This window comes from Chiloscyllium plagiosum, unplaced genomic scaffold (assembly GCF_037043375.1).
Source record: "Chiloscyllium plagiosum isolate Xiang-an unplaced genomic scaffold, Cpla_swu_hap1 HiC_scaffold_33, whole genome shotgun sequence".
NCBI classification, from domain to species: domain Eukaryota; kingdom Metazoa; phylum Chordata; class Chondrichthyes; order Orectolobiformes; family Hemiscylliidae; genus Chiloscyllium; species Chiloscyllium plagiosum.
In genome coordinates this window covers 11,387,950-11,404,392 of record NW_028270171.1, presented here as the reverse complement: position 1 = coordinate 11,404,392, position 16,443 = coordinate 11,387,950, and the positions used below count along the sequence as shown (strand labels likewise).

Genomic DNA, 16,443 nt, shown 5'->3' with positions numbered 1-16,443 from the left:
AACAAGGCCCAGTGGGCTAATAGATCTATATGTGAGCCTGCTCCATGAGAATTGAATCCAAGCCAGAAAGTACGAACAAGACAATTCAAATTGAATTGAACTTATTGTCACGTGTGCCAAGGCACAGTGAAAAGCTTTGTATTGCTAGCAATACAGGCAGATCACATCGTTAGGTAGCGTAGATAAGCAAATAATAGGTAAACAGCAGTTAAAGACAAAAACACAGGTGCAGGGGAATGCTAAGAGTTTGAGAGTCCATTCAGTATTCTAACAACAATAAGGTAGAAACTGTTTCGAAACCAGCTGGTGTGTGTGTTCAGGCTTCTGTCCCTTCTCCCCGATGGTAGAGGTTGTAGAAAAACATTGCCAGGGTGGGATGGATCTTTGAGAATGCTGGCGGTCTTTCCTTGACAGCAGGGCTGGTAGATGGATTCTATAGATGGGAGGTTGGCCTTTGTGATTGTCTGGGTTGAGTTCACCACTCTCTGGAACTGTCTTTGATCTTGAATAGTACAGTTGCCACACCAGGTAGTGCTACATCCAGACAGAATGCTCTCGATGGCACACCTATAAAAGTTGGCAAGGGTATTCGCTATCATGCCAAATTTCCTCAGCTGCCTGAGGAAAAAGAGATGTTGTTTGGCCTTTTCCTCAATAGTAGATTTATTCACTGGATGTAAATTTACAGATGTCTACTTTCTAACTAATGCCCAGTGTATCTACTGCCTTTCTTTATACATGTCCAGGACTGGTGGGATTTGATCCAGGACTGGTGGGATTTGATCCTGGACCTCCTACCTCAGAAGTAGGGGACAGTATCACTGTGCCGCAAGAGCTCTCGCTCATTATAAGTTATACTAAATCAACCTATTTTGGGCAGCTCAGTTGTTAGTACTGTTGCCTAACAGACCTGGATTTGATTCCACTGTCTGGTGACTGTCGGTCTGTATGGAATTTGCACGTTCTCCCATGTAGTCTGGGTTTCCTCCCACAGTCCAAAGATGTGCAGGTTAGGAGAATGGGCATGCTAAATTGCCCATCGTGTCCGGGATGTGCAGGCTAGGTGGATTAGCCATGGGAAATGTGGAGTTACAGGGATAGGCTAGAGAAGGTTGGGAGTATCAGTATGGGCTCTATGGGCCAAATAGCCTGTTTTTACATTGTAGAGATTCTATGACTCTTTTTGCCTTCCTTAACGGATGGGATTTAACTCTGACCTCCTGGTCCAGAGGCAAGGACATCACTGATGTTCCATAGAGATGGCTTTCTTTTAAAATAATAATCTTGTTCATGTGTTATGATGTCCTTCTGTGGCCAACATCCTGAGGTGCGACTTGAACCCTGACTGTCTGGCCCAGATGTAGTCACACTTTCACTGTGCCAAAACCCGTCTCTCTTTTCTGTAATTCCAGATGCTAATCAAATAATCCCCATCGCCAGTGTATTTAAATGATATAATCAACAAAGCATTAACATTTGTGCTATCTAACCTCATGAACCTATCCATATTTGATTCATTGCTCTCAAATGCTTATTTAGCTTCCCTTCGATATATTAATGCATATGCCTCCACTTCTCACATAGTAGCAAGTTCCCCATTCTCCAGGTAAAGTAAAAAAATTCATCCTGGATTTCTTAATAATCCTTCACGGCTATTGAAGAAAATAATTAATTGATTCTTGTAATTCCTGGCATCACTTCAATAAATCGATATTCTTTCTCTATGGCCTTGACAGCTTTAATAAAGCAAACAACCCAAAGACCACGTACAAGCAGACAGACTAAATCTGATCTTTTAAACATGTACAACACCACCTGTCGACTTTGACGCTCCATTTGATTCAAGATGATCTTATAGTCTCGTGTATGTTTCATCACAAAGACCATTTCCACCTTCATGACTTCAGTCGATTTTCCCCTGTTTCAGCTAACCTACACTAAAACCCTTGTCCTTTCTTTCATTTCCTCTAGCCTTGACTATTCCAGTGCCCCTCTGGCTAGTGTTCCTTTCTTAACCTGAGGTCAGCCAAAACTCTGCCTCCTGGTGAAGCACGTTCATGATTTTAAAGTTTACATCCATGCTTTTAAAATTGTTCCATGCCTTCTTCCCATTCTACTTCTGTAAAATTTGTCAGCTCCACAACTTGATATGATATCTGCCGCCTTTTAATTCTGGCCAATCGCTCCTTCCCAAGTTTAATCCATCTGCTTTTGGCTTCAGTTGCCTCAGTCCCAAGCTTTCAAACTAATCCTTCCTCAACTTTGCAGCTTGAAGCAAGTCTCAGTCTCACCTAGATTTTGCTACACCTCTTCCCCACTTTCCTAGTCTAATGCACTCCTCCACACCAGTGTCCTTGACGAATCTCTTGGTCATCTAATTTAGTATCTTCATATGTGACTCTATCATATTTTGTTTGTGCACCTTGGGGCATTTCGTTCCATTAAAGCTGCTTTATAAATATGTATTGTTTCGATTGATTTGGCCAATAATCCTATTTTAAAAATTTGGTTTGCTAGGAGCCCTCTAATTATAGGGAGTTATGCCTCATTGCTTTGCCCTGCCTTTTCAGGAGATGAGCCAATGGTAAAACGGAAGAAGGGGCCAGCCCCGAAGATGTTGGGGAATGAGGTTTGCAGCGTCTGTGGGGACAAGGCATCAGGCTTTCACTACAACGTGCTGAGTTGTGAGGGCTGTAAGGGCTTCTTCCGCCGCAGTGTGATCAAGAATGCACAGTACACCTGCAAGAACAGTGGCAAGTGTGAAATGGACATGTACATGCGCAGGAAATGCCAGGAGTGCCGGCTGCGAAAATGTCGAGAGGCAGGAATGAGAGAACATTGTAAGCAAGTTCTAAGCCATTTGCATCCCTTTGAAATTGGTGGCGTTGTGGTATAGTGTTGGCTAATGCGATTTAATGAGTGAGTAATTTTTGCTCGGCTATTCTGAGCAACATAACATGCCGGTTCTGGATACCTAATGCGAGGCTACCCAAGAGTCAGGACATTTTGATACTCAATGTACTGGGGATAGTTGTGGTGGTTTTTGGAAAGCCAGTCTGGGATTGGAGCTGTGGAAAGGGTGAAGACAAGGACTATTCATGCCTGAGACTTGCTTCAAGCTGAAAAGTTGAGGAAGGATTAGCTTTGTACAGTGTAGGGCTTGGGTGCCTGCCGTGAACAATGTTAAAGAAATTGTACAGAAAACGTACATTAAAAAGGAAATATTTGGTGAAGACAAATGTGCGTCCATTAAAATCAGGGTAAGGAGAATTTATAATTGGGATTAGAGAAATGGTAGAGAAGATGAGTGAGTAATTTGCCTGTTTTCACTGAGGAAGATACAAGAAATCTCCCAGAATTAGATATCCAAGAGTCTGAGAAGAATGAGGAGTTGAAGGAAATTTGTTTTAGTAAGAAGATTGTACTGGAGAAATTGGGCTGAAACTTGATAAGTCCCTGGGACCTGATAGCTTATGTGTTGAAGAAGATAGCTGTAGACAGAGTTTTCGTTTGGTGATTATCCAAATGCCATATATTCTGGAATGATTCCTGAAAATTGGAAGCTTGCAATCGTCACCCTAATATTTAAGAAAGTAGCAAGGGAAAAAGCAGGGAAGTACAGACCCACCAGCCTTACATCAGTCAGATGGAAAATGCAGGAATCTGGATGTAGGTTTGCTCGCTGAGCTGGAAGGTTCATTTTCAGACGTTTCGTCAGCCTCCGGACGAAGCCTCACTGCAGATGTTACCTAATATGGTGACGAAACCTTTGAAAGTGAACCTTCCAGCTCAGCGAGCAAACCTACATCCAGAACTTCAATAAATCTTCTCAAAACTCGCTAAATGCAAGAATCTATAGGAAGTGATAAATGGGCACATGGATAACAATGATCTGATTGGAAAGAGTCAGCATGGATTTGTGAATGGGGAAATCGTGTTTGGCAAATAGTGTACTTTTATTTTCAGAACGCTTCTGATAAGGGCACCCCGGGGAGGTTGATTACCTCATAACATGTTCTTGTAATTTTTGTAATGTACTGGCATAGATTAATGTTTGGCTAACAAAAGCATTGTTGCCAAAAAGGCAGGTCACCTTCTCATAGGCAGCAAATCCCACATCCCTTGAATGAACATTTCTTTTAAAGAAAAAGGTAAGATTGGAATCATCATAGGGCACTTGTATGGAGATGGATCAGAGGAGGAGTGGTAGAAGAGAATGGATTGAGTGAGTGTTTTGAAAAAGCATGGAACCACTGAGGAAGTAAAGGGTAAATAGTTTGACCCCAAGCACAGAACCTTGTTGATTAGTTTGACCAGGATAGGCTTTGTGTTTAGATTAGAGTGGTGCTGGAAAAGCACAGCAGGTCAGGCAGCATCCGAGGAGCAGGAAAATCGACGTTTCAGGCAAAAGCCCTTTCCTGATGAAGGGCTTTTGCCCGAAACGTCGATTTTCCTGATTCTTGGATGCTCCCTGACCTGCTGTGCTTTTTCCAGCACCACCTTAAACTCCTGGTTTTCAGCATCTACAGTCCTCACTTTTGTCCAGCATAGGCTTTGTGATGAGTGTGAAGTGAAACCAGACTATCGTCGTTTTGAACAGAAGGGAATGATGCAAGATGGTGTGCTTGAAGACCTTTCTGAAAAGGTGAGATGAGTCAGTATGAGATCGAGAAGATTTTTTTTAAATGAAAGAATTATTGGAAATTTTGAAAACTTGTGGTTGGGTTGAATTCTTCAGGGGGAAAGGAAGATGATCTTGACAAATTTTAAGTTGATAAGCGCTCAGGTGGTTGAAAACTGGATAGGTGGAAGAATTTTGTTTAGAAAAAGTGTAAGGACAAATTTCTAGTTTGCTATCAACCTGCATATCGGTTTCTACTTGTAGTGAAAACATTATTTTTCTTCTTTTTCTAAAAAAAAAAGTACTTTAGAGGAAACTGAGCAATGATTCAGTTCAGATGTAGCCAACCTGAATGGAGAGATTGTTTCGATCCATAATCCTGGAATTATAGTTTTGTTTGTTACTGTCTCTAGGTGTACTGTCGGAAGAGCAGATTCGCAATAAGAAGCAGAAGAAGCGTGAGGATGACATTGCTCAGGCGTTGGTGGTGACAGCAGAGGACTCGCCGGTGGCAGTTGACATTGCCAGGCTCACGGTGGAACAGGAAGAGATGATCCAGCAGCTGGTGGCTGCACAGCAGCAGTGCAACAAGCGATCGTTCAGTGACCAGCCGAAAGTAACGGTGGGTTTACCAGAGCACAGGCCATCATACATTGTTTCACCCATTCACACTGCAATCCGCACGTAACCCTCATCACCCCCTTTCCTCCTGTCCTGTTACATCACAGTGTAAACCTCCTCCTGCTTAATTTAAACCAGCAACACAGAAAAGATTTATCCCGTGCAGTAACCTGTGACCATTCGAGAGGCCAAGAACTATTTAAAGTACAAATTAACAACTTCATTTCTTAAAGTATAACAGAGAATAATTAACTAACAACTATGTACAACTCCTTCCTCTAACCTATCTTTTACTTTCTCTTCTATAATACTAGTCCAATAAAATCCCCAATTCAGATTTCCAAAATTCAGATTTCAAGACCAGCAAGCTGTAGAATCTTCTCTTTGTATCTATCTCTGTCGTCTTCTTCTTAGGAATTTCTGTTTCACAGGTCACTGGTCGATAAAGGTGCTTTTTAAGAGTGCTGTGTTTCGGGCAGTCTGCACATGCTGGTGGTTTGGCAGTTCTCCTCCCAACTGTTCAATTTTTCCCAGTCTTCTACCCCGAAAGCATCGGATTGTGTCATTGGCTTTTAATATTGTCAATATACTAAATTCAAACTTAATTGGAGTTTGGTTTTTTTTGGGGGGGGGGTATAATTTAAACTGGCCTAATTCAAATATTTGTCTCCAGGCAACCAGCTACACTAGCTGCTGAACCAAAAGGTTACATTAAATCTTATTCAGAACACTTCTGCTAACTTTTAACTTAAAGGTACAGCACACCCACATCTCCATAACACCTGCAAGTACCAATTCCTGTGGGGGTACAACTTCGTGTGTGACAGGCAACGATCAGGCAGAAAGAAAGAAGTTTGCATTTATATAGTGCCTGTAATGGAAATGTGTTGCTGGAAAAGCGCAGCAGGTCAGGCAGCATCTAGGGAACAGGAGAATCGACGTTTCGGGCATTAGCCTTTCTTCAGGAATAGTGCCAGTAATGTCTTTTAGGTTGTCCCAAAAAGTTTCACAACCAAAAATTAAGGGAATCGACCAAAAGACTTTTGTTTCATAATTGGTCTCATTACGAAACCTGAATTAAGTTAACAGCCTTTCAAATTATGCTGAAGATGAGTTGGTGTCCATAAAGAATGTGAGTTGTATTACAGACCCTAGAGACCAGCATGCAGTTTATGAATGGTAGTTGTTGTGACTGGTTTAAGATCAGTGTCAAAAATAATCTCTGTGAATCATGATTCACTCTTCACCCCTTTCATCCTCAGCCCTGGCCACAAAGTAATGACCCGCACAATCGAGAGACACGACAGCAACGCTTTGCCCACTTCACGGAGTTGGCAATCATCTCTGTGCAAGAAATCGTCGACTTTGCCAAGCAGATTCCGGGCTTCCTTGACCTCTCGCGGGAGGACCAGATTGCACTGTTGAAGGCATCCACAATCGAGGTGAGATGAAATAGGTTCCTTTTTTAATGTTTTTGGGGGATGTGGGTGGTAAGTTTGGTGTTTGTTGCCCATTCCTCACTGTCCTTGAACTGGATAGCTAGCTAGGCCATTCTCGAGGGCAGTTGAGAGTTGATCACATTGCTGTGGGTCTGGAGTCACATGTTGGCCAGATATGGTAAGGCCCCAGATTTCGTTCCCTAAAAGATGTTTTAGTTATCATTGTCACAGTTATCATTGTCACCGTTACTGAGACTAGTTTTCAATTCCACAATTATTTGTTGAATTTAAAGTCTGTCAGCTGCTCTAGGAGGAATTGAATCTGTATCTCCAGCTGAATTTGGACGACTTGGGGTTACTAGTTCAGTGACGCTATTTCTAAACCACTGTCTCCTCCTAGCTACCTAACTAGCATGACCCCGAGCTTTCAGTTGCTTGTCATTTTAAATTCATCACCTTGCATCCATGCTGACCTGTCTGTCTATGGGTTTGGATAAGATTCCAGGGACACTCAACACAAGCACGAGGAACAGCAGTTTACATTTCACTGAACACACTAGACTCTTCTGAACTGAACACAGAGTTCAAAAACTTTAGATTGTAAGGTCTGATTTTTTTTGTGTTTTTTTTTTGTTGTGCTGGCTTAGTTTTGTCTTGCTTCTTCATTTATTCCTTTCTGTTTTATGTGTAACCATTTGCACTTAATTTGGACACTATCTTCATTCCTTTATTCTATGCTCTCCTGGGCTGTGGCAACATGAAATGTTTGATTGTTGAATCTCCCCTGGCTTCCACTGTATGTTATACCTTCCTCCTCCTCTGTTTTCTTCCCGCCTTGTCCTCACTTCCACTGGCTTAAATAAGCTCTATCCATCTTGAGTTCTGATGAAAGGCCATCAACCTGAACTTCTGATTCTCTCTGCAGATGCTGCACTATCTGCAGAATTTTTCCAGCATTGTTTTGTCCTTATTACCGATTTCCATTCTACAGTATTTTGCTTCTTTTACAAGTTGCTTCTTGGGTAAACTGCAAGTGTCCTATGAGTCTCAAAATAAAGAGAAGACAAGTCACTCTGTGTTCACTATTCTGTCATTAATAACCTGGTCTTTCAATCAATCAAGCTGGAGACAGAGATTCATTGACAGCTTCAACCTAAAAAATCCAATAAATCTCAGATCTCAGCTCCTATTTTGACCATGCATGTAACTAACTGTGCAGTGACCTCAAAGATACAGGCCAGGTTAAAACCCATCTGAGTCGTCTGCTACTTATGTTATAATGTAATTGGCTTATTGGTCAGTCACACAATCAGAGTTTTATTTCCTGAATTGTCTCCCAACTCCTCAACCCTCCAAGGTCAATGCGCTCCTCCAAATCCAGTCTCTTGAACGTCCCTGATGTTCCAATGGTTGATGGGCATACCTTCACCTGCCAAGCTCCAGAATTGTCTCCGTAAACCTCTCTGCAACTCCCCTTTTCCCTTCTCCTACAAAATGCTCCCTCTTTGACCTAGCTTTAATATCTTCTTAGGTGACTTGGTGTTAAATTTAAAAGAGTCTTTAACCTGGCATTTCTTTTTAAGTGCATTGGGGTGTTTTATTATATGAAAGATGCTACAAAAATGCAAGACACTTTGTTTATTAAGGACAAATTAGCCTTCTTAGCTAATTATTTTCAAGCTTCCTCTAACGAAGGCACTGGGGTTTGACTTGGTGGGTGTGAGAGATCCAGGACTGACACAAGTGAATATTGAGGCACCCAAGGCAGGCATCCATGGAACTTTATCACTTTCAATTTGCATTTAAAGGCATTTTGGAATGTGGGCTCTCTGCTGAACTCCAGAGTAAGAAAATTCCAGTCAAGGAATAATCTTTTTGGCAAAACTGTTAAACGAGTTAAGAATTGAAACTAACAAGGTTTATTGGACAGCAAGGATGAATGCTTCACGTTCCATGAGTTGAGGCATGGTGTCATATACGAGTTTAATGTATGATAGTCCATCTTTCTATAAATCCTTGGACTTCTGGACTTGTACTGAGAACTTGTTTCCTCAACCGCTCTCAACAAACTTTGTTTTCTAGGAGAAACTATTATTTCGTCTAACTTCAGTCAGGTCTCCTCCAAAGTGAATTCAGAAGCTTGTAACTGACTTTTTTAAAAACCTCATCCTAGGTTCTGCTGAGCCAATGGGGTAATGTCACCTTCTCCTGCTGTAAAAACCGACAATATAACGACACTTCCATTGACCATCGAGGAAGTCTGTTGCAAAAGGAATTACTTAGTTAATTACTAACACGTGTCATACAAATAGACCAGACTCACATGCCACTAGTTTAGAATAAAAAAAATGTTTTTATACAAAAGAAAAATCACACCTTTCATCCCAAGCAGCTTTTGCAATATCGAACCCGAGAATATGCACGTGTGTCAATTCTCACTTTCAATATTTGGAACCCTTGACCATTGGGAAACATGCTTCTGACTTCCCCACAACAATCTAAAAATTAACTTTTTTACTTGGAGACTCATCTTTATAAACACCTGACAGCACCAACTGCATCAGCAAGGACAGCATCCTCAAACTAGTAGACCGGTGCCTCACAACCCACTTCATCTTCAACAAGACCAACAAACAAATCAATGGGACGCCCACCGGATCGCCAACATCTGGACTCTTAGCAGAAGCAGTTATGCAGGAGTTAGAACAAACAGCTCTTACCATAATCAAGCCCAGTGTGGGTGACACCTTTGTCATCACGAAATGCAACAAATTAGAAGAAACACATAAACAACATCCCTACCAGTATAAAGTTCACCAAAGAGAACAACAACAGACCCCTCTTCTGAGACCCGTCATGGTAGAACGAAAAGCCAATGGAGCGCTACAGACCAGTGTTTACAGGAAAGCCACACACACTGACCAGATACTCAACTACAAGAGCAATCATCCCAACACCCATAAGCAGAGTTGCATCAGGATATTATTTAAGTGAGCCACAACACACAACAGCATCCAGGAACTAAGAGAAGCTGAGAGAAACACCTGTACAATGTATTCAGGAACAATGTACCTAATAAGCTGATTTTTACACAACAGACCTAAACAATAAGACACAATATGCCCAGAGACTACCCACCCTGACATACATTAAAGACATCCCTGAGATGACCACCAGACTACTCGGTCCCTAAGCATCATGGTAACCCACAAACCTAGCACCACACTGAAACAGCTCCTGATGAATTTAAAGGACCCCATAACAACAGCCAGCAGAACGAATGTCCTATACAAATTGCCCTGCAAGGATTGCAACAGATATTACACCAGACAGATGGGCAGGAAACTAGCCACCAGAGTACGAGTACTAACTAGCCACCAAAAGACATGACCAACTATCACTAGTATCCACACACACAGACGAAGAGGGAAGCCAGTCTGCGACAGGCTAAACAAAGACATGCATGGGAATTCCTAGAGGCCTGGCATTCAAAACAGAACTGCATTAACAAACATATCGATTTGGACCCCATTTAACAACCTCTCAGAAAAAGAAACGGAAATGATATCACCCACACAAACAGACCAAGACTCATAAATAGCAAGCTGGACAGAACACTGACGGTTCATTGGAGGCTCACTGATGATGTTACCTAGCATAGTGACAAACGTCTGAGAACAAATCTACCAGCTCAGCGAGCAAACTTACAACCTGACTCACCTTAAGACCATTCTTCTAGTACATTGGCATTGCAGTCATGTCTTTTACTTTTAATGCTAGACTCACTGGAACCCAAATATGCAAAATGTGTCACAACTATAACCTCTGTTCACTCCTGTGTACTTTTTAAATTAAAACTACCTCCCAGCATTGGGTACTTAACGAGATGCTAACTTCAAGTCTTTCTTAAGAGCAGCCCAATAATGCATGAAAATCTTAGACTTTTCATCACTAAGATTATGTACAGTACAACTTAAGAGAACTTAAGCCTTGTTAATTACATAATTATGCCAACAAAGTGATATCAAACAGGGAGAAAACAAGAGTCCAGAGACAGTACATTCCTGTTAGGGAGAAAGGTAAGGCTGGTCGGTATAGGGAATGGTGGATGACTAAAGAAATTGAGGGTTTGGTTAAGAAAAAGAAGGAAGCATATGTCAGGTATAGACAGGATAGATCGAGTGAATCCTTAGAGTATAAAGGCAGTAGGAGTATACTTAGGAGAGAAATCAGGAGGGCAAAAAGGGGATATGAGAAAGCTTTGGCAAATAGAATTAAGGAGAATCAAAGGGTTTTTACAAATACATTAAGGACAAAAGGGTCCTTAGGGAGAGAATAGGGCCTCTCAAAGATTTTGATGTGAGCGTAAGAGGTATAGTTAGTAAGTTTGCAGATGACACCAAAATTGGAGGTGTAGTGGACAGCGAAGAAGGTTACCTCCGATTACAACAGGATCTTGATCAGATGGGCCAATGGGCTGAAGATGGCAGATTGAGTTTAATTCATGCAATTCTGGTCTCCTTTTTATTGGAAGGATGTTATGAAACTTGAAAGGGTTCAGAAAAGCTTTACAAGGATGTTGCCAGAGTTGGAGGATTTGAGCTATGGTAGAGGTTGAGTAGGCTAGAGCTTGTTTTCCCTGGAGTGTCGGAGGCTGAGGGGTGACCCTATGGAGGTTTATGAAACCACGTAGAGCGTGGATATAAATAGACAAGGTCTTTTCCCTGGGGTTGGGGAGTCCAGACCCAGGGGGCATAGGTTTAGGGTGAGAGGGGAAAGATATAAAAGGAAAGGGTGGTGCGTGCCTGGAATGAGCTGCCAGAGGAAGTGGTGGAGGCTGGTATAATTGTAACATTTAAAAGGCATTTGGATTGGTACACGAATAGGAAGGGATGTGGGCTGGATGCTGGCCGTTGGGACTAGATCAGGTCGGCATGGACAAGTTGGACCGAAGGGTCTGTTTCCGTGCTGTACATCTCTATGACTCTAAAAGGGGAGTAATACTATTTTGAATAACCTGAACTGTACACTGCTATGTGCTTATTCGGGAATCATGATTGAGAGGTATGAGTGAAAATACAGAAAACAAAGAGACAAGGGCAATTCAGACCCTTGAGTCTGCTTTACCATTCATTAAGTCTTAGGCTGATCTGCACCTCGAATTCACTTACTTTGCATTGTTTCATATCCCTTCAAGCCCTTACCCAATAAAACTCTACTCATCCAAAAGTACCAGAAATTTCTATTGATGCTAATCCATAGGATTTATGTAAGAAATAGTAACGAGCAGTTCGTTCGGCTTCTTGTAGCTGTTCTGACATTCAATGTCTTGCATTAGGGGCTTGCGATCTCAATTTAAGGTAAACACAAAACTGCTTTGAGCAAATCCCAGTGAATGTGTTTTAAAATGAAGTGGGATTGAAGCAAATTTTTAATAAAAGAAAGGAATCTACTTTCAGCAGGATAAAGCAATTCCTGATTTTGTGTTGAGCCAAGCTGGCTGGCTGTAACAAATGGCAGCTTGTGACAGATGAATTCGTGTTTATTTCAGTCTCCCTCTGCTTGGGTCGATTGTCTGCAGAAATTGTGTGAAGTCATTTTCACTACAGTATTTCTCTCAGCTTCTGCAGATGTTCCATCAAAGTTTAGTGGCCAATCGGAGGGGAAATCCATTTAAATATCCTTTTACAAGAATGGATAGATATTCCAGTTGTGGAAATGCACAAGTACAATCACTGTTTTCATATATATTCAAATAAAGATACGATAAAAGTGTGTTTGCCATTTGTATCAGGTTCTCTTATTTGGGAGGAGATATGAGCCACTCCCATGCTTTAAACGCATTTGTGGATGTTGATCAGACTTTCAGTATACTGCTTAATGCAACACAGCAGTCAGTTTGTCTGTAACAAACCACTACAATAGCAGAGAAATGAATGGACAGCTGTCAATTGTTTTGACTATTTTTTGTCCTTTTTCAGTCCAAAATCTCCTCCTGTCCCAGTTAACCTTCCAGTGCCAGATTTAATTGATATTCTACTTAAAGTTTCTGATTTGCAAAATTCAAATTAGGCATTGCAGAGATGCTGGGTGGAAGATGCAGGTAATATTTTGGATTTGTTCCAATTGTTTTGTGTTTATTTTAATTGGACATTGTGAGCCCCAGTCCGATGTGGGTATCACTGGCTGGGCCACCATTTATCGCCTGTCCCTAGTTGCCCTTGAGACAGTGGTGGTGTTCTGCCACTTTGAATTGTTTCAGTCCACCTGCTGTTGGTTGACCCACAATGCTTTTAGGGAGGGATCTCCAGGATTTTGACCCCGAGACAGTGAAGAAATGGTAATATATTTCCAAGTCAGGATGGTGAGTGACTTGGAGAGGAATTCGAAGGATGCTGTTCTTCCAATACATCTGCTGTCCTGTCCTTCTGATGGATATGGTTTGGAAGATGCTGTCTGAGGATCTTTGGTGAATTTCTCCTGTGCATTTTGTCGATAGTACACACCGCTGCTGCTGAGTGTCGGTGGTGGAGGGAGTGGATGCTTGAGTCAAGGCAGGTCATACAAGATAGACTTAGGGTCACAGAGATGTACAGTGCGGAAACAGACCCTTTGGTTCAACTCGTCCATGCTGACCAGATATCCCAACCTAATCTAGTCTCATTTGCCAGCACTTGGCCCATATCCCTCGAAACCCTTCACTTTCATATACCCATCCAGATGCCTTTTAAATGTTGCATTTGTACCAGTTTCCACCACTTCCTCTGACAACTCATTCCATACCTGCACCACCGTCTGTGTGAAAAAGTTTCCCCTTAGGTCCCTTTTATATCTTTCCCCTCTCACCCTAAACCCATGCCCTCTAGTTCTGGGCTCCCCCATCCCAGGAAAAAGACTTTGTCTATCTATCCTATCTATGCCCCTCATGGTTTTATAAACCTCTGAGGTCACCCCTTAGCCTTCAATGCTCCAGGGAAAACAGCCCTAGCCTATACAGCCTCTCCCTATAGCTCAAATCCTCCAACCCTGGCAACATCCTTGTAAATCTTTTCTGAACCCTTTCAAGTTTCACAATATCCTTCCACTAGGAAGGAGACCAGAATTACATGCAATATTCCAAAAGTGGCCTAACCAATGTTCTGTATAGCCACAACATGACCTCCCAACTCCTATACTCAATGCTGTGACCAATAAAGGAAAGCAGACCAAAATGCTGCCTTCACGGTCCTATTTATCTATGACTCTATTTTCAAGGAGCTATGAACCTGGACTCCAAGGTCTTTTTGTTCAGCAAAACTCCCTAGGACCTTAACATTAAGTGTGTAAAGACCTGCTAAGATTAGCTTTCCTAAAGTGCAATACCTCACATTTATCTAAATTAAACTCCATCTGCCATTCTTCAGCCCTTAGGCCCATCTGATCAAGATCTCGTTGTAATCTGGGGTAACCTTCTTTGCTGTCCACTACACCTCCAATTTTGGTGTCATCTCTAAACTTACTAACACAACCTCCTATGTTCCTATCCAAATCATTTATATAAATGACGAAAAGTAGTGGACCCAGCACAGATCCTTGTGGCACTCCACTGGTCACAGGCCTCCAGCCTGAAAAACAACCCTCCACCACCACCCTCTGTCTTCTACCTTTGAATCCGCTGTGTATCCAAATGGCTAGTTCTCTCTGTATTCCATGAGATCTAACCTTGAAGTTTGATAGTTCAAGAAAGTGGCCCTTCACCCAGGGCAATTAGAGATGGGCAATAACTGCTGGCCAGCCACTGACACTTGTCCCACGAGTGAATAAAACAGGAAATAAATTCTGAGACCAACACATGAATTAGGAGGATGTGTAGGTTATTTAGCTCTCAGGTCTGCTTTGTCATTTAATAAAATCATGACAGATCTGATTGTGGCTCCTATTCCACTTCTCAACTTACCTCCAATATACTGTTGACTAACAAAGGAGTCAAAAATTATCTGCCTCTTCCTTAAAAGGGATTCAATGACTTGGCCAAAACAGCTTTGAGAGAGAAAGCTTCTCATCATTGGTTTTAAATGAGAATCTGGGTGTTTCAGTGAATAGACCTGCTCACTGCTCAGTTGGTTTAATATTTTGGTTATATGCTTTGGGGCTAATATAGCAAAAGTTCACTAGATTGGCACCTAGGTTGAGGGTTGTTTTCTGATAGGCTGAGTAAATAGGTCCATTTTCTCTGAAATTTAGTAGGCTAAGATTTAACAGAATCTCATTGAAACATAGAAGATACTGGTAAGGTGTTTGATCAGATCGATACTGTTCCTTCTGGCTGGGGAATGTAGAACACAGGAGCACAAGGGGAACATCGTGTAGGACTGAAATAAGAAACGTCTTCTCCCAAAGAGTTGTGAATATTTGGAACTTTCTACCTTTTTAGAGGGCTGTGGATGGTCCATTTTCAAGTATATTCAAGGTTTGGATAGACAAATATTTGTCTCTCTGACATTCAGCTGAAATGGGGAGTGGGTGAGAAACTGAAATCGAAACTGGGGATCGGCCAGGATTGTATGAGATCCTGGGGCAGACTCAATGGGCTGTCTGGTCTCGCCCATCTCCTGTTTCTTACATTGGGTAATGCTAAACTGTAGATTGTTAGACAAAATTCGTGATGTTTGGAGATGGCCACGGTTTTGAGAGATTGGTGAGAAAATGAGTTGGAGTCGGAGATACTCCAATAATGAGTCTTGATTCGATAGTGAGGATGCAGAGATTCCGGATGCTGCAGCAAAGAAACTTGCTCCCTCCAGGCTATTTCTCTCTGTCAAGATTTAGCTCATACCTGTTCAGAAAAACCAATGGGCTTTGATTCAATAATGCCCCGTGGCAATTTCAAATCCAATTCCAACCACAGACTGTAAAGGAAATTTTCTAATCTCCCTTTCACATTCTTGTTATTCTAAATGTGTATGCTCTCATTGCTGCCTTAGCGACCTTTGGAAGGAATCTGTCACTGTTTAACCGATCATAACCCTTCATAAACCTGTGATCATTTATCAGGTCACCCTTAACCTTAAGAGCTTCAGTTAAAATAAACTGTTGATTCTCATGAAAAGGAATCTATAATGTTTTTTCTTGCTTCCTATAATGGGGTGTTCAAAGTTATACACAATACCTCAATTATAGCCTCATACAAGTATTCCCTTAAAGATGAGAACATTAGGATCAGGAGTAGGTCATTTCGCCAGCTCCAGCATTCAGACATTTTGTATTTGTTGCATTTCTGTTTTCCTGCTCTCTCTCCATTACCCTTAACTCCTATGTCAATCAAAACATTTTGTCTAAGTTAGTCTTGAATATATTCAATGGTCCAGCCTCCACAGCTGTCTGGGGAAGAGAATTCTAAAAATTGATGTCACTCAGAGAAGAAATTTCTCTTTGTCTCCATCATAAATGGGAAATTCCCTTATTTTGAAACCGGTTTCTCTATTTCTGGATTCCTACAAGGGAAAGCATCCTCTCGACATATCTACGAATTCCCCTCAAAATCTAAGATTCTTTTAATGTTCCCTGCTTTAGAAACAGATTCAAGGTTCCCATTCACTCACTTGGTGGCCATGTCTACTTGTATATTCACCTTTACGCAATAGATGTATCTGCACATCAAGGTTCCCTTCCTTCTGTACAGCACTTCAAGTAGGAACAGAGGTAACGCATTCAGCTCTTTGAGCCAGCTCCATCATTCATAGGGAAGATAATGGCTGCTTTTCTATCTCCATCACCCACAGA

The 16,443-nt window shown here is 41.7% G+C and overlaps 1 protein-coding gene across 2 annotated transcripts in view; it reads left to right on the top strand.

The window, feature by feature from the left end:
- Nucleotides 1-16,443, top strand: part of LOC122542201 (oxysterols receptor LXR-beta-like) — a 46,849-nt gene that overhangs the window by 13,005 nt on the left and 17,401 nt on the right. For both annotated transcript variants that reach the window (XM_043679664.2, XM_043679665.2), the window contains exons 5-7: nucleotides 2,571-2,840; nucleotides 5,035-5,243; nucleotides 6,505-6,684. In XM_043679664.2, coding sequence (XP_043535599.1) covers nucleotides 2,571-2,840; nucleotides 5,035-5,243; nucleotides 6,505-6,684 — 659 coding nt within the window. The remainder of the gene's footprint in view (nucleotides 1-2,570; nucleotides 2,841-5,034; nucleotides 5,244-6,504; nucleotides 6,685-16,443) is intronic.